This window comes from Notamacropus eugenii, chromosome 1 (genome assembly GCF_028372415.1).
Source record: "Notamacropus eugenii isolate mMacEug1 chromosome 1, mMacEug1.pri_v2, whole genome shotgun sequence".
NCBI lineage: Eukaryota > Metazoa > Chordata > Mammalia > Diprotodontia > Macropodidae > Notamacropus > Notamacropus eugenii.
Window position 1 is genome coordinate 130,483,011 of NC_092872.1, and position 23,828 is coordinate 130,506,838.

Here is a 23,828-nt window from a genome sequence, read left to right on the forward strand (position 1 = left end):
CTTCATGTATATAATCAATATCAAATTGCTTACCTTCTGAAAGAAGGGAGAGGTGGGAAGGAGGAAGTAGAGAATTTACACCTCATAATCTTAAAAAAAATGATTGCTAAATTTTTTACATGTAATTAGGAAATAATGAAATAAATAAAAATAATTTTTGAAAAAAGAAGTTGATAGAGGCTTTAATACCAACAACCTCTTCGTTCAGGTTCAATGTTAGGACAAAATGAACTACTCAAAAATCACCGAATATTTAACAAAGTGACCGTTTACTTTTCCCCACAACAACAACATGCAACAAGTATAGAGGGGCATTTTGCTGAGCAGAAAGAGTATATCTCTGGAGTTTGAACCCTGGAATTTACCTATCAATGAATGTTCCTTGGGTTTTCTATGCTCTGGGTCCATCAGCCTTTCTTTTTCTAAGCTATCAGCCCACATCTCTGGTGGAGCTCACAGCCCTGGTCACACCCATAGGAAAAGTTTATTAGGGAACAAAGAGACTGTGAGTGTTCCATGTCTTGGCAGAGTTGGCTAGAACTTTTGTGATTAGAGGAATGAGAAGTTGGGGAGGAATTGCCTAACCTGCATATCAGAAAACCAGGTGTCCTCTTAAGGAAGGAAATAGCCTGCCACGTCCTTCTTTGTTGCCAGTTCATAAAGAAGGGGAGGCAGTTATAGTTTGCTTTGAACATCAGCCTCATAAAGACAATCTTTCCCACAGTTCAAGCTCCTTTCTCAGCTCTTCATTCTCAATTTGACCTTTCAGGTGATAGGGACAATAATTTCCCCTTTAAGTTGGGTTCCATCAGAATAAGAAAGTAATGGTAGTTCTAGCTAACTACAAACAGTGATCACTAAAAGGCATTAGACTTATGGCTGGGAGACCTACTGTGTTCCTATCAGTAGCAACAGGTCACAAGAAAAGGCTTTGCAATCAATCAACAAGCATTTATTATATATCTAGTATGTGCCAGACAATGTACTAGGAATAAGGGACACAAAAACAAAAATGAAAGTCTGCTTCCTATTCTTTTGGGGAAGACAGGATATGCATTTATCAAATACATGCCACCAAAATGCAAAGTAATTTGTGTAAGAGGTACTAACTGCTTGGGGAAGAATGGATCAGGAAAGGTCAAGCTGTGAGAGCTTTACATGGCTTGTCAGAGAAGCATTGTATTTGGGCTACTGGAGTTTATTGAGCAAGTGGATGACACAGTCTGACCTGTATTCTCGGAATATCCCTGTGACAGTTGTATGGAAGATGAATAACAGAGGAAAACAATGAGGTAACAATTGCAAATCCAATCTAGAGATGATAAGGACCCAAACTAGGATGGTAGCTGTGTGTGTATAGAGAAAATAGAATCAACAAACTTGGAAATTGCTTCAAAATGTGAGAAGGATGAGAGTCAGGAGTCAAAGAGGATTCCGAGGTTGAAAAACTGTGTGACCAGGAATATGGCGGCACCCTCAATGGTAAGAGGGAAGTCCAGAAGTGTAGTAGATTGGATGAGAAAGATGGTGAGTTCTGTTTTGGGAATACTGAGCTTAAAATGTTTGAGAGACATCCAGACAAGATAGTTTTAGCTTCTGTTGTTGTTTGTCCTTTGTTTTTGAAGAGGACCAGTCACATCATGTGCATGATTTGAATTTAAGTGAGACAGAGCTGCACAAAGTCTTCCAGACTTCCAGCCAGATGAAAGTTAGGATGACTGTCAATCGCCTTGGATACAGGGAATGATTGTGGTATCTATGAGTTAGTCAAACTTCCCATTTTTAGAATCAGACAATTTAAAGGTTTTTGAGGGAAATTCTGACTAGATTTTTGCCTTAAACATTGACTTTAGAACCTAACCTTTAGGATAGATGTATTCCCATTCTGAACACACTGATTGATTTTACAGAGCAAAGGCTTCAAACTTCCTTATTCTGCATGTTTTCCTTCAGATATCCCTCATTAGGATAAAGGGACATAAAGGAAAAAGTAACCTAATTTTTACTGTACAGTAAATAACAAATCTGCCTCTACTGAAACTATAGGTATACTTTCCCCACCACACACACACACACACACACACACACACACACACACACACGCACACACTTTCAGAAAACTTGATCTTACAAAATAGAAATTTGAAGGTGACTATTCCATTATAAAATGATTCAAGGTCCCTTTACACAGAGGACTCCTTTGGGACATTTAAATGTTTTGTTTATAGATCATTAAGCTACCTGACAGAGTGGCTGGAGAAGGGGCAGAGAAACTTGAAGCTGAAGTATCAGGATTGAAGATTGTTTCACAGGCAACATCAAGTACACCAGGTATGGAATAAGAGACACAGGAGGGCTGCTAGCAGGTGTTATAGCACAGGTTCACTCAGGCAGAGAGGAATGGAGTCATATAATGTGGGGTTAAAGAAGTTTACTTTACTATCCTAATCTAGTTTTCTCAAGAGGGTTGCTGATAATGGGAGCATCAACTCCTACATCTTGCCTAATCAATTTTCTCAAAGGGGCAGATGAGAATATAGTAAGAGCTACAACTCCTACAGGTCCCCTAAGCCTCATTGGAGGCCAACTGAGACAGACACAAATTCCCCCCAAGTCTTGATGGGGGCTGATCAAGGAATGCTCAGCATTCTAGCCTGTGCATTCAAGTTCCCCTAAGGCTACCCCCTAAGCTTCAATAGGGTCCAGTTAAGGCAGGTACATGCATTCTTCTCTACATTACCCAAATCCCCACATACTGACCAATGCCCACTTGATTTATAGGGCAACAAACAAATAAGGCAATTTGCCAGCCATAGTCACACAAGTTTACATTATGTCATCACTATATCTCACTGCACAGTCTCAGTGGGTATTTACCAGCTGAACTCAAACGTCTGTATTATTTGTTGTTATAATATGATGGGCAAGCATGATGATGGTGTTTACAAGTCATAAGCTTGGGCACTAGAGATTGTTATGGCCACGGATCCTAGGAACCAGTATCTCAAAAAGAATATCAAAAATCCACCTTACACCCACTAAAATCCACCTTACTACATGCAAAGATCAACAGTGAAGCTAATAGAACTTGGAAATTCAATAGGACAACATGATTTCTTAAGCAAAAATTTTATTTATGCATACTTTTTTGCAAACATATCTCTTGGGCAACATATAACTACTGCATCCCTGGCCCTGAAGCCTCTGGCTACTTTTAAGAGGTTCAGCATGTGTGGTTTGGGATATAATTCTGTTCATCACAGCCTGCATTCCCACCAATGCAATAGTTGTCACTTACAGATCATGTCAACCATATATTCAATAGCAAAATCATTTAATTAACATATAAACTTTGTAAATGCCAAGAAAGAATAAAAAGTATAGTTCTTGGGTTTCTCCATCCACAAAGGAGTGCCAATCTTTTATAGGCTCTGGGGAATAATTAAGAGCTAGCCCTATCTTAATGTCCATCAATTGCATGGAAAAGTGGGGAATTCAATTGCTTTAGAATTCATGGCCCAGGGTGGAGGCAAGATGGCACAGTAACAGCATGGATTTTTAGGGTGCTCCTGCCAAGCCCAGCCAAATACCTGTAAAAAATGGCTCTAAACAAATTCTGGAGATGCAGAACCCACAGAATTATGGAGTGAAGCAAATCTCTAGTCCAAGACAGCCTGGAAAGTCACCAGAAAGTATCTATCATGCCACACTGACAGCAGAGCACAGTCCAGTGTGGGCCTCAAGTGCATTGAGGGGACCTCAGCAGGCCTTGGGGAGACTGAATCTCTCATACCTGTGATGTGACCCCAACACGCTAAGGATAAATTGAAAAGTCAATGGGAAAAGCCTGTGGGACCAGTGCAGGAGAGTGGAGTGATCCGACCTCAGCCCCAAGATGGCAAAGGGGGAAGGTGGCGGAGGAAACTGCAGCAGCCACAGTAGCAGCAGGGACAGCTGCAGCCACTGTTTCTGGAGGTATCGAGTAGCTGAGAGTACACCCCCCACTCCCAATGGAAGTAGAGAACTAACTTGACAAAAAGCTCAAGAGTCAAGTAAATGGCTAGAGAAATGAGCAAAAACCAGAAAAAGAATCAGACTATAGAATCTTACTTTGGTGACAAGGAAGACTAAAGTATGCAAAGAAGAAAACAAAATCAAACCTCCTCCATCCAAAGCCTCCAAAATAAATATGCAATGGTCTCAGGCCATGGAAGAGCTCAAAAAGGATTCTAAAAATCAAATAAGAGAAGTAGAGTAAAAATTGGGAAGAGAAATGAGAGTGAAGCAAGAAAACCATGAAAAAACGAGTCAATTGCTTGCTAAAGGAGACCCCAAAAAATGCTGAAGAAAATAACACTTTTAAAAACAGACTAACCCAAATGGCAAAAGAGGTCCAAAAAGCCAATGAGGAGTAGAATGCTTTGAGGAGCAGAATTGGCCAGATGGAAAAGGAGATGTAACTGAAGATAATGATTCTTTAAAGATTAGAATGGAGCAGATGGAAGATAAAGACTTTATGAAAAATCAAGAAATTATAAAACAAAACCAAAGGAATGAAAAAACAGACATTGTGAAATATCTCATTGGAGAAACAACTGATCTAGAAAATAGATCCAGGGCTGAGTGCCAGATATCAGCACAGCAGCCCTTGAAACCTTCAGCCTGAAGACTAAACTTCGGTAAGTCACCTACTTGAACTTCCGGGAGCCAGGATGGCAGAGTGATCAGTAAATGCTCTCTCCTCCCCCCTGATGACCGTGAAAGAACCATAAAATATTTCTCCAGAAAAATCCTAGATCAGTGGGAACAGCAGAAGGGGGCAAATAGTCTCATAACACCATAGGTTAGGAAAATAGAAAATAGATCCAGGAAAGACAATTTAAGAATTATGGAACTATCCAAAAGCCATGATCAAAAAAAGAGCATAGACATCATCTTTTAAGAAATTATCAAGGAAAAGAGCCCTGATATTCTATTATTTTTTCTATTATTTTTATGTTTATTTATTTATAGTTTTCAACATTCATTTCCACAAAATTTTGAGCTCCAAATTTTCTCCCCATCTCCCCTTTCCCCCACCACAAACACTATGCATTCTGATTACAACTTCCTCAATCTGCCCTCCCTTCTGTCATAGTCCTCCCTTCCCTTATCCGCATCTTCTCTCTTTTCTTGTAGGGCAAGACAGATTTTTATACCCCATTACCTGTATTTCTTATTTCCCACCTATATGCAAAAACAATTCTCACCATTTGTTCTTAAGACTTTGAGTTCCAACTTCTCTCCTTTCCTCCCTCCTGACCCATTCCCACTGAGAAGGAAAGTAATTCAATATAGGACATATATGTGTAGTTTTGCAAAAGACTTCCATAATTGTCATGTTGTGTAAGACTAACTATATTTCCTTCCATCCTATCCTGCCCCCCATTTATTCTATTCTCTCTTTCGACCTTGTCCCTCTCAAAAAGTGTGTACTTCTAATTACTCCCTCCTCCCATCTGTCCTTCCTTCTATCAACCCCTCACCTCACTTATTCCCTTCTCCCCTACTTTCCTGTAGTGTAAGATAGATTTTCATACCAAATTGAGTGACCATGTTATTCCTTCCTTAAGCCAAATGTGATGGGAGCAAGCTTTACTGTTTTCGTCTCACCTCTCTCCTTTTCTCCTCTATTGAAAAAGTTTTTTCTTGCCTCTTCTATGAGAGATAATTTGCCCCATTCCATTTCTCAATAATGCCTCCAACTACCCAAATAATGAGAAAAGTTTCAAGAGCTACAAATATTATCTTTCCATAGAGGAATGTAAATAGTTCAACTTTAGTAAGTCTCTTATGATTTCTCTTTCCTATTTACCTTTCATGCTTCTATTGATTCTTGTGTTTTAAAATCAAATATTCTATTCAGCTCTAATCTTTTCATCAAGAATGCTTGAAAGTTCTCTGTTTTATTGTTTTTCCCCTGAAGTATTATACTCAGATTTGCTGGATAGGTGATTCCTGGTTTTAATCCTAGTTCCTTTGACTTCTGGAATATCAAATTCCAAGCCCTTCAATCCCGTAATGTAGAATATGCTAGATCTTGTGTTATCCTTATTGTTCTTCCACAATACTTGAATTGTTTCTTTCTAGTTGCTTGCAATATTTTCTCCTTGACCTGGGAACTCTGGAATTTGACTACAATTTTCCTAGGCCTTTTTTCTTTTTGGATCTCTTTCAGGAGGTGATCAGTGGATTCTTTAAATATTTATTTTGCCCTCTGGTTCTAGCATATCAGGGCAGTTTTCCTTGATAATTTCATGAAAGGTGATGTCTAGGCTCTTTTTTTGAGCACAGCTTTTAGGTAGTCCCATAATTTTTAAATTGTCTGTCTTGGATCTATTTTCCAGGCCAGTTATTTTTCCAATGAGATATTTCATATTGTCTTCTATTTTTTCATTCTTTTGATTTTGTTTTGTAATTTCTTGGTTTCCCATTAAGTCATTATCTTCTATCTGCTCCATTCTAATTTTTAAAGAACTATTTTCTTCAGTAAGCTTTTGAACCTCCTTTTCCATTTGGCTAATTTGCTTTTTAAAGCATTCTTCTCCTCATTGGCTTTTTGGACCTCTTTTGCCAATTGAGTTAGCCTATTTTTAAAGGTGTTATCTTCTTCAGCATTTTTTGGGATCTCCTTTAGCAAGCAGTTGATTCTCTTTTCATGATTTTCTTGCATCGCTCTCATTTCTCTTTCCAATTTTTCCTCTACCTCTCTTACTTGATTTTCAAAATCCTTTTTGAGTTCTTCCATGGCCTGAGACTATTGCATATTTATTTTGGAGGTTTTGGATGCAGAAGCCTTTACTTCCTCTGATGGTATGCATTGTTCTTCCTCATCTGAAATGATGGAAGAAAATACCTGTTTACCGAGAAAGTAGCCTGGTATGCCTTATTTTTTCCCCCCTTTTTGGGCATTTTCCCAGTCAGTTACTTGACTTTTGAGTTCTTTGTCAAGGGGAGGGTATACTCTGGAGACCTGGAAGTTCTCAATTCCTCCAAGGTGGCATGATCAAGGGAGAGGAGTTTACTCCTCACTGGTCTGGGAGCAATCACAAGTAACAATGAATTAGTGTTCTAACTCTCCCACATCCTCTCTAATGTTTATCATCTTCCTGTTTTGTCATGTTAGCCAATCTGATGGGTGTGATGTGGTACGTTAGAGTTGTTTTCATTTGCCTCTCTCTAATCAATAGTGATTTAGAGCATTTTTTATATGACTATAGATAGCTTTAATTTCTTCCTCTGAAAACTGCCTGTTCATATTCTTTGACCATTTATCAGTTGGGGAATGATTTGGATTCTTGTACATTTGACTCAGTTCTCTATATATTTTAGAAATGAGACCTTTATCACAGACACTAGTTGCAAAAATTCTTTCCCAGTTTTCTGCTTCCCTTCTAATCTTGGTTGCATTTGGTTTGTTAGTGCAAAAACTTTTCAATTTAATGTAATCAAAATTATCCATTTTGTACTTCATAATGTTCCCTGTTTCTTGTTTGGTCAAAAAATTTCTCCATTGTCCATAAATCTGACAAATACACTATTTCTTGCTCTCCTAATTTGTTTAAAGTATCAGTTTTTATACCTAGATCATATATCCATTTGAACGTTATTCTTGTGTACTAGACATTGGTCTATGCCCAGTTTCTGCCACATTGTTATCCAGTTTTCCCAGCAATTTTTGGGTTTATCAAACAGTATATTCTATATTCATTAACTACTATGTCTTGAGTACCTAACCTATTCCACTGGTCTGCCCCTCTGTTTATTAGCCAGTACCAAGTGCTTTTGATGATTGCTTCTTTATAATACAATTTGAGATCTGGTAGGGCTAGGCCACCATCCCTAGCATTTCTTTTCATTAGTTCCCTTGATATTCTGGACCTTTTGTTCTTCTAGATGAATTTTGATATTATTTTTTCTAGCTCTAGAAAATAGTTATCTGATTGTTTGATTCATATGGCACTGAATAAGTAAATTAATTTAGGTAGAATTGTCATTTTTATTATATTAGCTTGGTCTACCCAAGAGCAACTGGTTTTTCCACTTACTTAGATCTGACTTTATTTGTGTGAAAAGTGTTTTGTAATTGTGTTCATATAGTCCATGGGTTTGTTGTGGCAGGTAGAGTCCCAGATATTTTATAGTGTCTATCATAGTTTTAAATGGGATTTCTTTTTCTATCTCTTGCTGTTGGGCTTTGTAAGTAATATATAGAAATGCAGATGATTTATCTGGGTTGATTTTGTAACTTGCAACTTTGCCAAAGTTGGTTATTATTTCAAGTAGTTTTTTACTTGATTTTCTGGGATTCTCTAAGTATATCATCATATCATCTGCAAAGAGTGATAACTTAGTTTCTTCTTTGCCTATTCTAATTCCTTCAATTTCTTTTTCTTCTCTTATTGCTACAGCTAACATTTCTAGTACCATATTGAATAACAGTGGTGATAATGGACATCCTTGTTCCACTCCTGATCTTGTTGGAAATGCATCTAGCTTATCCCCATTGCATATAATGCCTGCTGATGGTTTTAGGTAGTTACTGCTTATTATTTTATAGAATGTTCCATTTATTCCTATTCTCTCAAGTGTTTTCAATAGGAATGGGTGTTGTATTTTGTCAAAAAACTTTTCTGCTTCTATTGAGATAATCATGTGGTTTATGTTAGTTTTGTTGTTGATATGATCAATAATGCTAATAGTTTTCCTAATATTGAACTAGCCCTGCATTCCTGGTATAAATCCTACCTAATCATAATGTATTATTCTCATGATAAGTTGGTGTGTTCTTTTTGCTAATATTTTATTTAAAATTTTTGCATCTATATTCATTAGAGAAATTGGTCTATAATTTTCTTTCTCTGTTTTGGCTCTTCCTACTTTATATCATAAAAAGAATTGGGTAGGACTCCTTCCCCAGTTTTCCCAAATAGTCTATATAGTATTGGAATTAACTGTTCTTTAAAAGTTTCATAGAATTCACTTGTAAATCCATCTGACCCTGGAGATTTTGTTCCTAGGGAGTTCATTGATGGCTTGCTCAATTTATTTTTCCGAGATGGGGTTATTTAAGTATTCAACTTCTTCTTCTGTTAATCTGAGCAATTTATATATTTTTTAAAATAATCACCCATCTCATTTAGATTGTCAGATTTATGGGCATACAATTGGGCAAAGTAATTTCTAGTCATTGTTTTAATTTCCTCCTCATTGGAGATGAGTTCACTCCTTTCATTTTTGATATTGGTAATTTGGTTTTCTTCTTTTTTTAAATCAAATTGACCAAAAATTTATCAATTTTGTTGGTTTCTTCATAAAACCAACTCAATTTTATTAGTTCAATAGCTTTCTTAATTTCAATTTTATTAAACTCTCCTTTGGTTTTCAGTATTTCTAATTTGGTATTTACTTGGGGATTTTCAGTTTCCACTTTTTCTAGCTTTTTCAGTTGCATGCTGAATTCATAGATCTCCTCTTTCTCTATTTTATTCATGTAGGCATTCAAAGGTATAAAACTTTCCCTAAGAACTGCTTTTGCAGTATCCCATAAGGTTTGGTAGGTTGTCTCGCTATTTTCATTCTCCTGAATGAAGTTGTTGATTGTTTCTATGATTTGTTGTTTAACCTACTCATTCTTTAGGATTAGATTATTTAATTTCCAATTAATTTTTGGTTTATCTTTCCATGGCCTCTGATTACATATAATTTTTATTGCATTGTGATCTGAGAAGGATGCATTAACTATCTCTACCTTTCTGCACTGGATTGTGAGGTTTTTATGCCCAAGTACATGGTTAATTTTTGTATATGTGCCATATACCGCTGAGAAAAAGGTATGTCCCTTTATATTCCCATTCAGTTTTCTCCAGAGACCTATCATATCTACCTTATTCAGAGTTTTATTCACCCCCTTAACTTCTTTCTTATTTATTCTGAGGTTAGATTTATCAAGTTCAGAGAGAGAAGGTTGAGGTTCCCCACCAGTATGGTTCTGCTGTCTATTTCTTCCTGTAATTCTCTTAACTCCTCCTCTAAGAATATAGATGCTATCCCACTTGGAGCATATATTTTTAGCAATGAAATTGCTTCGTTGCCTATGGTCCCTTTTAGCAGGATATTGTTTCCTTCCTTATCTCTTTTGATTAGATCTATTTCTGCTTTTGCTTTTCCTGAGGCTAGGATTGCTACCTTTGTTTTTTGTTTTTTTTTCCATCAGCTGAAGCACAATATATTCTGCTCCAACCTTTTACCTTTACCTTTTGTGCATGCCTCCATTTCAAATGTTTTTCTTGTAAACATCATGTTCTTGGATTATGGTTTTTAATCCATTCTGCTGTCTCCGTTTTATGGGAGAGTTCATCCCATTCACATTCACAGTTATGATTACGACCTGTGTCTTTCCCTCCATCCCCTTTCCCCCCATTTATGCTTTTGGTTCTCCTTTCTCCCTTCCCCTCCACAACAGAGTTTTAATTTTTGATCACCACCTCCCTCAGTCTTCCCTCCCTTCTTTCATCCCCTCCCTTTTACACTCCTTTTCCCTTATTACTTCTTCCCTCCCTTTTAGCCTCTCCTTCCTTTTCTTTCCCCCTTACCTTCCTACTGCCTATAGAGCTAGTTAGATTTCTATACTTAACTCAGTTTGTTCTCCCCTCCTTGAACCAAATCAGATGAGAATAAATGTCAAGCAATGCTCATCTCTCTCGTCTCTTTCCCTCTACTGTAATATATTTTTGTGCCTCTTCCTGTGATGTAATTTACCTTTTTCTGCCTCCTCCTTTTCACATCTCCTGTTACAATCCCTTTGCACTCTTAAATCACATTTTTATTATCACATCATTTACTTTATACCCGCTCCCTCTATGTGTATCCCTTTTATATATTATAACAAGTATACAATTCTCAAGATTAACAAGTATCATTTTCCCTTATAGGGAGGTAAACAGTTTGCCCATATTGAATGACAAGTTTGATTTTTTTCCCCCCCCTGTTTACCTTTTTATGCCTCTCTTGAGACCTGTGTTTTCATATCGAATTTTCTATTGAGCTTTGGCCTTTTCATCAGGCAGGTCTGGAAATCCCTTATGTCACTGAATGTTCATCTCCTTGACTGAAATATTATGCTCAACTTTGCTGGGTAATTGATCCTTGGTTGTAGTCCCAGCTCCTTTGCCTTACAGAATAACATACTCCAATCCCTTCAATCTTATAATGTAGAAGCTGCCAGGTTCTGTGTGATTCTGACTATAACTCCTCGATATTTGAATTGTTTCTTTCTGGCTGCCTGCAGTATTTTCTCCTTCACTTTATAGTTCTGGAATTTGGCAATGATATTCCTTGGTGTTTTTAGTTTGGGATCCTTTTCGAGAAGTGAACAGTGGATTCCTTCGATGACTATTTTGCCTTCTGGTTCTAGGACTTCTGGGCAGTTTTCTTGATGATTTCTTGGAATATTTCTTGGAAGATATTGTCTAGGATCTTTTTTTCATCATAGATTTCTGGTAGAACAATAATGCTTAGATTTTCTCTCCTGGATCTATTTTCCAGGTCAGTTGTTTTTCCAATTAGATATTTGACATTTTCTTCTATCTTTTCATTCTTTAGATTCTGTTTGACTGATTCTTGATTTCTTATAGAGTCATTAGCTTCTACTTGCCTGATTCTAATTTTTATCAAATTGTTTTCTTCAGTTAACTTTTGCATCTCCTTTTCCATCTGTCTAATTCCATCTGTCCTTTTAAGGAGTTATTTTCTCCAGTTAGTTTGCTCTAACTGGAGCTCTCAAATTCCTTTTTGCTCTCAAATATTTATTGTAGATCTTTCTGTGGTCACAAAGAACTGAAAACTAAGGAGGTGCTCATTAGTTAAGGAACACATGAACAAAGTATGGAATGTGAATGTAGTGGAATACTATTGTGCTATAAGAAACAATACAGAGGATAATTTCAGAGAAACTATGAAGGCCTAGATGATCTGACGTAGTATGATGCAGACAAAACCAGAACCTATTTTAAGTTTATTGATGTTACGTAGACAAAACTAGAACAATTTGCAAGCTCACTAATGTCAGGAACTGACTTTTTCCTCCTTTTGTATATATAAAAAGAGGTAGCCTTTGTAAAGTGTAAAGTACTACATGAATGTAAATTATATTAGCAATTTGTTATTGTTGTTCAGTTGTTTCAGTTGTGTTTGACTTTTCAGGATCTCGTGACCACTCTTGGCAAAGATACTGAAGTAGTTTGCCATTTACTTCTCTGGTTCATTTTACAGATGAGGAAGCTGAGACAAACAGAGGTAAGTGAGCCCAGGCTCACACAGCTAGTAAGTGTCTGAGACCAAATCGGTACTCTGATCTTCTTGACTCCAGGCCTGGTGCTTTATCCGTGGAGCCACCTAGCTGCCCATTGTTAGCAATAGTGATTTTATATAGCGAACCCTCATCCATATTTTCTCCTCCAAGTTAATGGTGTTTTTTTTTAATGTTCTTTTTCAACTGTGGAAGTCAGTCTGGTACAGTAGAAGGTATAGCAGCCCTGGAGTCAGGGTACTTGGTTTCAAATTGTGTACCATTTGTTACCTGTGTGGCTTGGGCACATCCCTTATTTCTCTGGAACTCAGTTCCCTCAAATATAAAATGAGGGAATTGGCTTTGATGTCCTCTCAGGTACCTTTCTAGCTATAATCCTATTAGCTTCTTAAAAAGGAGATGACCACTGAGGCAAAGGAAAAGTGAATGATAAGAGGCAATATTATACATTTTTCTTCCTACCTGCCTTTTCTGCATTGATAAAAGGTGAAAAAGAATTTTAGCAGCACAAATAGGGTGAATGTATAGATTTAATACAAAAATTCCAAATCTATCTCTTTTCCCCTGCCCCTTGGAAGCTTGAACAAGGTAGTGTTAGGGCAAAGCTAAGGAAACATTCCGTTACAAAGTAGGTATCTTATCTCAAAAGAGATAAACAATGTCTCTCAAAAGACAGTAACATAAAATATAAAGAGAATGTGATAGGTTTCTTTTTAACTAATAGGTAGATCTATAATGGATTTTTAATTTTCAGGGATCAACTGCTATGATCTCCCACAAACTTTCACTTGATATCAATCAGATCCAGAGTGGAATTCATCTTATGAAGAGAGATTTGCCTTCTTGAAGATGACATGGGGAAGTAGGAAGAAGTCCCAACACAGTAATGATCAAAGACAGCACAACAGATAAAGACACACATGGCTTCGTATCTTCTTTGAATTTAATCAGAGTAGTCTCTCTGAGACACCTTTTTATTCATCTCGTATTTATTAAGTGTCTGTGGTACAATGAATTGTATCTTCTGGGGAAGATATAATGATAATCAACCTTACAGGGAGGGTGGTTCAAAGTTTGCAGAGAACTCTTTACAAACATCTATATGATCAAGTGCCAATCAATAATTGGATGACAGATTTAGAGAAGGATGAGACCTCAAAGGCCAGCTAGTCCAACCTCCCTCATTTTACACATAAGAAATTTGTGGGCCACAGAGTTTTAAATAAACTCTTCCATCTCACAGGATGAATTTAAAACTGCGTCCTGAGAGTGGAAATCACGTTCCCCCCCCCCCCCCCCATTGTTCCATGTGGCTTCAATAAAAAAACAAGAATTATTACCTTCAAGGAGCTTACAATCTACTAAGTGTGATTATAGAAACACAAAAAAGTAACATTGAAATATGATAAATACATGAGAGGTACACAGAAAACGTTCCGAGTTGGGATGGAGCAATTGGAGGAAGGGCAGGGTCAAGCTACCATTTGGGCTAAGGGCAGCCATGAGCAGATACGATATTAGACACCAGGAATGATGCAAATAAAGAGGTAGAGATGGATAGAAATGGTAGTGATGGTGTCCTTAGTTTCTAATGAATTTCTCCACTTGCTCCCCACAGAACAAGGGCAAGGGTTTTCTTTTTGTCCTTGTATCCCTAAGCTGATACAGTATCCCTAGCCTTGCACATAATTGTTACTTAATTACACAATTGTTAGCGCTTGTTGGTTGAGCTGGCAAGAGAAGGAGCTAGAAAAGAGGCTGGAAAGGTAGGATGAGGCCAGACTGTGGAAAGCCGTGAAGTCTGCAGTATGTTTAACAGTCACTTAGAGGCCTCAAGATGACAGAAGGTGAACCACGGCAGAGATCCGGCAAGTGTCCATTCAGGGTCTGCTCCTCCCAGTCTCTTCACAAAACCTTTCCCTCCCTGGTCTTCCCCTTTGCCGGGGGTGAGAGGAGGTCTTCCCTCACAGGGCCTGCTCTTTCCTGTAGGTTACGGGAGTTCTCTGACTCTCCGTGACTTCCAATCTCTTCGTGTGACTGCGCGCGTGCCTGCGTACGCAAGCGTTTGCTAGAGACTGGGGCGTCGGGTCTCACGCGCACCTAGCCCCCACGGAGCTGCGACACTTTACGCATGCGCGCAGCCTTCCCAACCAAGCTATGGACGGAAAGGGCGGGGGAGCCGGCGCTCGCTGGCTAGTTGTGCGCAAGCGCAGTCCTCAGCTTCTTCCCCGGAGGCAGGGGAGGGCGGCTCCCGGGGGAGGGACGCCCATGGAGTTATTGAGGCGGGCACACGAGGCCGCCCTGCGGCTGGTGCTGCTACTGAGCCCCCGGGGCGCTGCCTCGGCCCGACACCCCAAGCCCCGCGCCTCGGAGGTGCTAACCCAGCACCTGCTGCAGCGACGCCTGCCTCACTGGACCTCGTTCTGCGTCCCTTACAGCGCCGTGCACAACGACCAGTTTGGCCTCTCCCACTTCAACTGGGCGGTGCAGGGAGCCAACTACCACGTGCTGCGCACCGGCTGCTTCCCCTTCATCAAGTACCACTGTTCCAAGGCGCCCTGGCAGGACCTGGGCCGGCAGGACCAGTTCTTCACGGCGCTGAAAGTCATCAACCTCGGTGAGGGAGGCGTGGGGAGGCAGAGCAGGAAGAGGAGGGAGGAAGGAGGAAGGTCAGGCTGCGGTGGGCGGGGGAGAGGAGGAAGGTGTGTACGAACCGCCCCGCCCCCTCCGCCTCAGGCCCCGCCCCCTCCGCGTCGGCCCGGCCCCTAGCCTCCTCCGGGCGCCCTCTCACTTCCCCTCGTCTGTCCATGGGGGGGTGGGGCGTGGCAGCCTTCCCTAGGAAAAAGCGGATTTGAAGTAAAGGAAATGCTTCTCTGGCAGGAGGCGTCCAAACTGGCACCTAAGTCTTGTGCGTCCCTGTCAGGGCATCTGAACGTGGGCTCCGTGGCCCTGGCTTGTTGGAGCTTGGGGCTTCTTTGGTCCTTTTTTACATTTGATAACTAACAAGTGAAAGTCAACAGGGTGGTAGTAAGTGTCCGCTGTGTAGACACACTGGCCCCTTTGGGATCCAAATAAAGGCCAGATCCAATAGTACCTGCCTGCCCTCAGGGATCTTCCGGTCAGTATTACTAGTTTCCCTGGTTTCCAACGAATTTTATCCTGTGCATTTAAAAACATCCTGAGAGAGGGCCCTTAAGGGGATTCCATGATACAGAAAAAGGGTAAAACCCCCCAAGGGAACGAAGGTGGACGTAGACTCAGCAGTTTGTTTTGTGAGTCAAAAGCAGGAAATAGATTTTAATCTTTAATTTTACTGGACAGTTCAAGTCTAACAAAGTTTATGAAAAAGGAATCTAGTATGTTGTGCTTTGTATTCTGTTTGGGTGAGGTTTTTATATTTTGGGGAATTTAGAAAGTGGCTTGATACTCCTAAGTCAACAAATATGTATTAAGAAACTATTGTGTGGTGGCTACCTTGGCTGGGGGGCTGGGATGACAATGAAAAAATCCTGAACAGCAAAGAATTTACATTCTTGGATTAGCTGGAGCGTGGCACTGCTTGCGTCTAGGCAGTTTTTGTCAGTTGGTGAAAAGTTTATAAACCTAAAGATGTTCTGAACCATTCAATAAGGTACAGGTGTCAGCTCATTCACAGGTGAGGCTTTTAGAGCCAGGAAAATGTTATCTAACTGGGGGTGATATTTTTTAAAGGCAAACTGTAGTACCTCTATCTGATTAGCTATACTGTGCTAATATTGCTAGGGCTGATTAAATTTAAATACTGCATATGTATGTTTATGATAACTGCATATAGTAACCATAGAATTTATGAAATAGTGTTCCAGAAATTCTGCCCTAGGTTTTCTCAGGTTATTAGTGAAGATAATTTCTTAAGTATAGTCTGCAGATGAAGAACCTTTAAAATATTTTTATTACTTATTTGGATGACAGAGAGTTTTTATGGGGGAGAAGGGAAGGTTGTTACAATCTTCAAAGACTGAATTCAAGGACATTTGGCTGACCTTAAAGAAATTTTCTTATAGGATTAAGTTTACCAAGAAAAAAATAAGTTGGAGGGCTTGACTTCAATACGTAAGGGAACCATGATTTTGACAATGTAGATATTTCCTCCACTGATGAAGGTTGCAACCATTCTAGACCCTAATTTCCAGTAGCTAAAAAATAAATCATCATTTGGAGGCCAACTTTCTTTAGCTGCTCCTAGCAGCTAATGTGTTAATCTGTTGGGAGGACATTGGGAAGGTTGTCTAGCTTCATAGGCCCCACTGGAGTTTGTGGGTCACTTGTAGGGTTGTTCAGAGTCCAAGATTGTCTCTGTAGGTCATCATGGTAATAGGATGCAAAGCACTGGAGTAAGACTCTTGCAGAATCAGAGATTTTATTGATTTGCACAGTATTTAAGTACCTGCTGCATGCATGCCAGTGCTAGACATACAAAGGCCTTTGCCTTCTAGGAGTTTACGTTCTGTTGGAGAAAAAAAAAATCCTTCCACCCCTATATAAGTAAGAAAGACTAGGTTAGGACATAGGGCCAAAGATTTGGGATTACTTTAGACCACAAGCTGTATATAACTTTTGAAAGGTACAATTATAAATCTAATATCAGTTGGTATGGGAAGAAGCCAAACCTGTTCCTAGGAATTTAGCATTCAAGAGACCTCCTTCTATCAAGGAATAGGCCAGACTGGCTGACCGGCTTCTTGGGGTAAGGCTATATATGTGATCTGTGATTGTGGTTATTGGTAGAGGGATGTAGTACCTTACGAGGAACTTCTCCACCAGTTATAGCAACAGTTATACAACTTAGTTGTACCCCTGTTCACTCAGGAGCACATGGCAGTGTGCCTTATAGAAAAGGAGGAAAACAACCTCTGTGAATTTATTGATTTTACTACTAACTGGAAGCAAAAAGTGGTTTTCCAAATTGACAGCTCATCGTTGGTTTATGCTTTATTTCCCTCCCCCAAAGTGCCTATATATGATAATATGTAAAATCTTTTAAATAATACTTAATATGTTTATATAGATATAAATTTAATTATATTGGTACATTTATACAATTACATACTTATATCTTATGTTTTTTCCATGTTAACTATTTTAAGATTGTAAGCTAAGAGAGGGTAATAATTATGCCTTTAATGAGTTTAGTTTCATTGCCATTTGCATAAGAATGCTTAATAAATGCCTCTGGATAATATATTTATTCTAGTGTATACCAAAAAGGAAATAATCTCACCAATAATTTTCAAATTTTGATCAAAGATATTTATATTAGATCTATGGAATTTAATTCTATTTCGAGTCAATTGAAATGGATTGTTTTCTAACTGCAGTTATAAAATACTTAAGTATTTTTTCTCAAAAATATAGAAGAATTCTTAGAATTGTTTTGGCTTAAGTTTAAAAGACAAATATGTGGTCTAATTTAAAAACCCATTTTAGCCAGCAGTTCCATTGTCTGTGTTAAAGAGCTGAAGAGCCTTGATAATTTAAGTGTCAAGACTAGTAAATAATAAGATATTTCATCTAGCATAATTAAATGTACCACTGTATAGGAATATATAATTACTTCCTAAGGATTGTGAGGAAATGAATTAGTATTTGTAAACTATTTTGAGCTTTTCAGACAGGCAGAAAAAAAGATTTTTAGGCCTATAACATTTTCACCAACATTGCTTATTCAGAGATATCATACATGAGTTAACATCCTAAACATGGCTGTATTGCGTATCTTAGCACACTGGTTGGTTGATAATGTGAAATTTCCAGTGGAAGTTCCCAGATGGTTGGTTCTATCTTATGTATCCTTTTCTACACATAATATTGTATTCATGTTTAGCAGATGTCAGTGACATTCGTTCATTTCTCTTCCAGGCATTCCAACTTTACTGTATGGACTTGGCTCCTGGTTATTCGCCAGAGTCACAGAGACTGTTCATACCAGTTATGGACCAGTAACAGTTTATTTTCTAAACAAAGAAGATGAAGGTGCCATATACTAAAACTGTTCACTGAAGACCACAACAGCGAGTGGTTTTTCTCATGTGTATAAAAGTAATATTTATTTTTGTTCCTTTAAAATAAAACTTTTTAAAAACCCTTTTTTTCTTTTCATTTGTTACTTTAAGATAAATCGTTGCCCTTGAGAGGCTTAGCTTTTCATAGGTTGATATATACTTACATTATTCAGCCAGCAGGCACTTCAAACACCTAGATGTTCATACTACTATTTTTTCCTAAAGGTAAGTAAATTTCAGATAAAAAAATTATAATGAATACAGATTCTGATGATTAGATATTAGCAATTTAAATAAACTCTTAAAGAGAAAGGTCTAAACTAAGTAGTAGAAAGACTTGAAGACCTGAAGGAACTAGAAATCATTTCTAGGTCATTAGCTACAGGAAAAGTAAGAGTGAATTCTAAGTATAGTGTAAAATCCAGACCACCCAAGCGTTTGATTCATGATGGAATATTTTTAAAGGCCTTGAATTATAATATGCAGTGGTAGTGAGGCCTTTTTATTGCTTACAGACTCAAGTACTATATTAAGGATATTTAGGATGTAATAATAAAAACTGGCATTTATATAGCACTAAGGTTTACAGAGCACTTTGTTACATTGCCAGGTGCATACACTGTCAGCTGATCCTTGAAACAAACCCATGAAGTAAGTACCATAGTTATTGTCCCCAATAAAAAAGGAAACTAAGATTTAAAGGGGGTAGTTGACTTAACCATGGTCATATAGTTAGTTTCAAAGGTGGTATTCAAATTTAAATCTTTCCAAAGAGTGTCCAGTATTTTTAAAATTATAATTCCTGTAAAATTAATGAAACTATTACTCCATTTATAAGGTTAAGATAGTCTAATGTTAAATTGGGGAAGGAGATTATTTTTGGAAAAATATTTTAGAATGAAAAATTGGTAAGGAAGGGCTTTGTATACCCTTCGTTCCATGATTATTTTGAGTTTGTTTGGTCAGTCTTGTGTTGCTGAGCCTTGGTGAATGTAGCTGGGCTGATACTTGACCATCAGAAAAAGTCCATCACTTAGGCCCCTGCTTGAATCCATTCCTGGTTGACAGGACCTGCTAAAACTAATACTCTGCTAAATTTTAATAGCTTCCAAAACCCCATGGTCATCTTAGTTCTGGCAGAGTAATTAACTATGATTATAAGCCTTTTAAGCATTTTAAAGGTATAGAAATAGTTTTGGTTTGGAGCTTATTAAGTAAAATTTCACTGCATTTTGGAAAGCCCTATAATATTTAAAAAATCATGCTTAACAGTTGTAAAATACTCAAGCCGAAGGTAAATTTCAGAAATGTGGAGGCAATTTTGGGAGAACTAAGAACTATTTAATTTCTAAACTAATATGTATTTAAGATCAATGATATCTCCTATAATTAACTACTCATTTGTATGGTAGTATGTCACTGAGACTGCAGATTTTATAACAGAATCCTCCTACCCCACCCCCAACTATTTGCTGCATGGAAAGTAAGTGAAAGTGCCTGAGGTTAAATCACAAAGATCACATATACAAACGAGTCCTACTAGAAGTAATCATTGCAAATGATCTACATATTGTGCATCGTTCTTCCAACTACATAAGTATTGTTTTCGCTTGTCTAAAAGCAACATTAAATAAAACTTTAATCAAATCAGTATTTATGCCAATATATTTAGTACTGAAGAATATACTTGACACAAGTTAAATGAATGGCTTGCACCGTGGAGATGGTGTGACATTAAGCTTCATTAATAATAAAACTCAGTATTAGCATTTTGTTGGAAAGGCTACAACTGATTTCCTGTGTAATGGGCAAAGTTAAATAACTAGAACTCATAAGTTTAAAGTCAAATATCGCTCATTCTGCTGATCTTGTCACTACTTTCCTGTAAAGGTTTGGTCCCTACACAAGGCTGATAAAATGGTTTTTAATTACCAGACTATAAATACAGCTTTTCAGTAAGGTTGCACCTCCTCTCACACTGGCCTGTTTGATTTCTGATAATTTGTACTGCTGACTCTGCTTACCTGTTTTTCAATAACTATGGCCAATGTGACTTCTTGTCCATATGGTGATGGACTAGTCTCCTTAGAGAACATCTTTGACAAACTACCCTATTGATCTCAGTGATTCTGTGCTGCTTGCAGCATTAAATAGTGTCTTGATTTCTTGTCTAACGTTCTCACTGTGTAACAATTAAGCAAATGTAATATTTTCTTGTATTACATGAAAATCAATAGACCTCTTGCTCTTACAGAGTTGATCATGAAGAAGGATGAACTGAAAGATAGCTAAGGACAGAATTCAAGTATTATAATATTCATTGAACTTTCTAGAATGTTTTTTATCTTTAAAAAATTGTTATCCATAGGACAATAGTGGTTTAACCTTCTTTTTTGGATATTAGATAAGAGGCATTATGACCTAAGGGATAAAGTATGAGGTCCCATCAAAATATTAGTTCAGTTTTTAGCATCAATCCTATAGCTCTTCCCACCTGTAATAAGAGAAGCAATACTCATAACTTTTATTTCTTCAGATATATAGTGAATTTAAAATGTATTTATAAATATAGTATCAGTTTTATTTTTGTCTCCTTAAAAAGCTTTTTAATGCCTCCTGCCAGCCCCCACTTTAAAAAAATCAGATTTCATAAATGGTGAAAGCCAAAAAAAATTTATTCCTACTTTGGAGACCAAAGGAAAAAACTAGATCCAACATGAAAATTTTTTCTTTGGTAAGGCAAGTAAGGGTAGACTTTCTGCATTCAAATTTCGTTTGCCATATTATGTGTTTCTTAAAATGCAAACAACTTTTTTGATTGGTTGGCTTTTAAAAGGTTTGGTTTTGGTCCAGAAATAACCCTGCTTCTTTGCTATAATTATTTCTCCATATATCAAGTAGCAAATAATCAAGGAAATTTCTAATCAGGATAATTTGTTGCTCATGAGACCCATTAAAAAAGATGCAAAACAGGGGGTGATGATACACATAATATAAAAAATACTTTTTCTTAGTGCCTACTGGTGTCTTCACTTAGCATAATCTGCATAATGGCTATAATTATTTATCTTTTCTATCATAAACACATTTAGTCTCTAATTAGAATCTTGCTATTTGTAATTCTGGTAAAGCTGTGTCCTTTTTTCATTTTTTAAAACCATACATAGTCACTGGGGGAAAAGTTTGAAATACAAAATGACCTCCTTAGCTGACTTCTAGTCCAATCTCTTTGGAACCCATAAGCACATTATAATGGACTATACAAGAATGATATTTAAATGAATGGGGTGACATAAAAAAGTAAGGATCTTGGTTTCACCTCACTTAACAGTTAATGTAGAGAACAGAAACCTTACCCTAAACCTAGTGGATCAGATAGCTACTTTTTTCAGCACTCATCATTTAAGCAGTAATGGCTACTGGGGGCATCTTAACCTAAACAAGTGCTTCGTGTTACATCTTACCTGGGTCAACAGTCTAAGGTATCCAAGTTAAACTGTGTTACTATACGTTAATGGAAAATGTAACTGCACTTTGCTGAAAGATCAATGTCCACTAAAGGCTGCATAATCAAATCTTGCTGCAATGATTGAGGTCTTTAATTGCCTTTCAAAGATAAGGTGGTAATCAACCTAGCTTTAACTGATCCTTTTCACCAGTTCAATTACATGCTAATGACTAGTGCCAAGTCAGAATCTTTAACTACTTATACTTATTAAATCTTATGTTAGTAATGAAAAATTACTTAAAGTACACAATCAATAGAACACAGACCTTAATTACCACATTTCACTTTTATACCTTTTTGTGTTCCTGATAAATTTATTTCACAGAAGCTTTCTTGACAATAAAAGATATTATTAACAGTGACTATATTCCACAGAGCATTATTTTCTAATATAAATTTGTGGCAGGAGAACTTTTTCCTTTTAATGAATATGTAGCTAAACTAGTATCCGCCAATATAGTCATCAAATTACGAGTCAGAAATCAGTTTATTCTGCTAATTGAGAATTCCCAAATAATTGGGATGAAAGTAATCCAAATAATTTGTAGGATGTTTCTAAAACTTTGTTCCGCTTTCTAGTAGAATAAATCCAAATACACTGTGTAAAATCTCTTTTGTTTTAAGGTAGATAAGGCTGGGAAATGCTTTTTGTTCTAATAAATTGAGCATTATTGAGTGATACCTACTGAAATCAGCCAAGTTGAGAAAAATGTGTTAAGATGCCAAATTAATACAAATATACATAAAGTTAACATTGTTTTACATAAGCCCCTGTATTTTAATTTGATCATTTTAGTAAGGCACCTGTGTTTTAATGAAGAATTGTTTGAAGGCAAAGCCCATCTACTGGAAAAAGGCCAGACAAAGGTACCCGGGCCCTTATTTTTTGTTTAAATACTCCTTTTTTGGTTCTGAGTCTCTATCTAAATAACACTGATTAGTAGTAATATTGAGCATCTACCATGAAAGATGCTTAAAGCTATTTTAGTTGGACAGGGATAATTTTAAACAGTTTTAAATATTTTGCTATTATTACATGATGAATAGCTTATTTTCACTGATATTAATAGTAGCAATACAAAAAACTTGAAACTTTATGAAAAGTAGCTCAAATATGAGGTTTCTGATCAGCAACAGATTTTGCTTCTAAAAAGAAAATCTTACAAACAGTACTTTTTAAAGAAGACTTGAAGTTTTTTTGGTTGATAGAATTATGAACCTTATAAACTCAGTATTTTTTAGTTAACCTAAATACATAAATCTATTTGAATTCATCTTATGAGAACAAATATGTCATTAGATATATGATCATTATATGCTTTAGTGATTCATGGACCTTGTTACATACATGCTTTGTAATGTATGAATTATTTAGTAAGAAAAATCACAATAATTTTGTTGTTACTCAAAAATTTATGGGTTGGCAGAAACAATTATGCAGCCCCTGAAGCTGGTATGTTAAGGTAACATCATTAACACTCCATGGTCTGATTTTTTTAGTTGTTCAACATAACCTTTACTGCTTTCACTAGAATATTTCAATAATTTTATAACAAAAGCTATTTGTAAACTGAGCACTGAATTTATTAAGCATAGTATAATTCATTTTTCTTTACTTTACAAGAAGTGCATAATTTAAAATCAGACCTAAAAAGTTTTCTCCCCAACCACTTAAACAAGAATATAAAATGACCAGAAGTATACATTACAAAAGTAGCAATTACAACTATGCCAATAAACAGATAGAGATTTTAAACTCCATTTAATAAAAGCAGTTTCTATCTACATTTCTAGAAATATACGTATTTTAAAAGCATAACTAAAAAATGTATTAAAGTAAACCACCAGAGTAAGATACTATTTTGCTGTTGTTATTCCTTTGCATTTAATATTCAGAGTTTCACCCTTAAAAGATTAAACCTCAAATTAA

General features: G+C 37.1%; 1 protein-coding gene across 1 annotated transcript; it reads left to right on the forward strand.

Moving 5' to 3' along the window:
• The first annotated feature begins 13,582 nt into the window (after positions 1–13,582).
• Positions 13,583–18,472, forward strand: C1H15orf61 (chromosome 1 C15orf61 homolog). Its single transcript, XM_072614867.1, has 2 exons — positions 13,583–14,966; positions 18,248–18,472. The coding sequence occupies exons 1-2, from the start codon at positions 14,507–14,509 to the stop codon at positions 18,373–18,375; spliced, it is 588 nt and encodes a 195-aa protein (XP_072470968.1). The 5' UTR covers positions 13,583–14,506; the 3' UTR covers positions 18,376–18,472.
• Positions 18,473–23,828: the final 5,356 nt, after the last annotated feature.

Coding starts and splice junctions, on each gene's coding strand:
- C1H15orf61 (XM_072614867.1), top strand. CDS start 14,507: ATGGACGGAAAGGGCGGGGGAGCCGGCGCTCGCTGGCTAGTTGTGCGC. Junction 14,967..18,247: donor GCTGAAAGTCATCAACCTCG/GTGAGGGAGGCG, acceptor TTTCTCTTCCAG/GCATTCCAACTTTACTGTAT.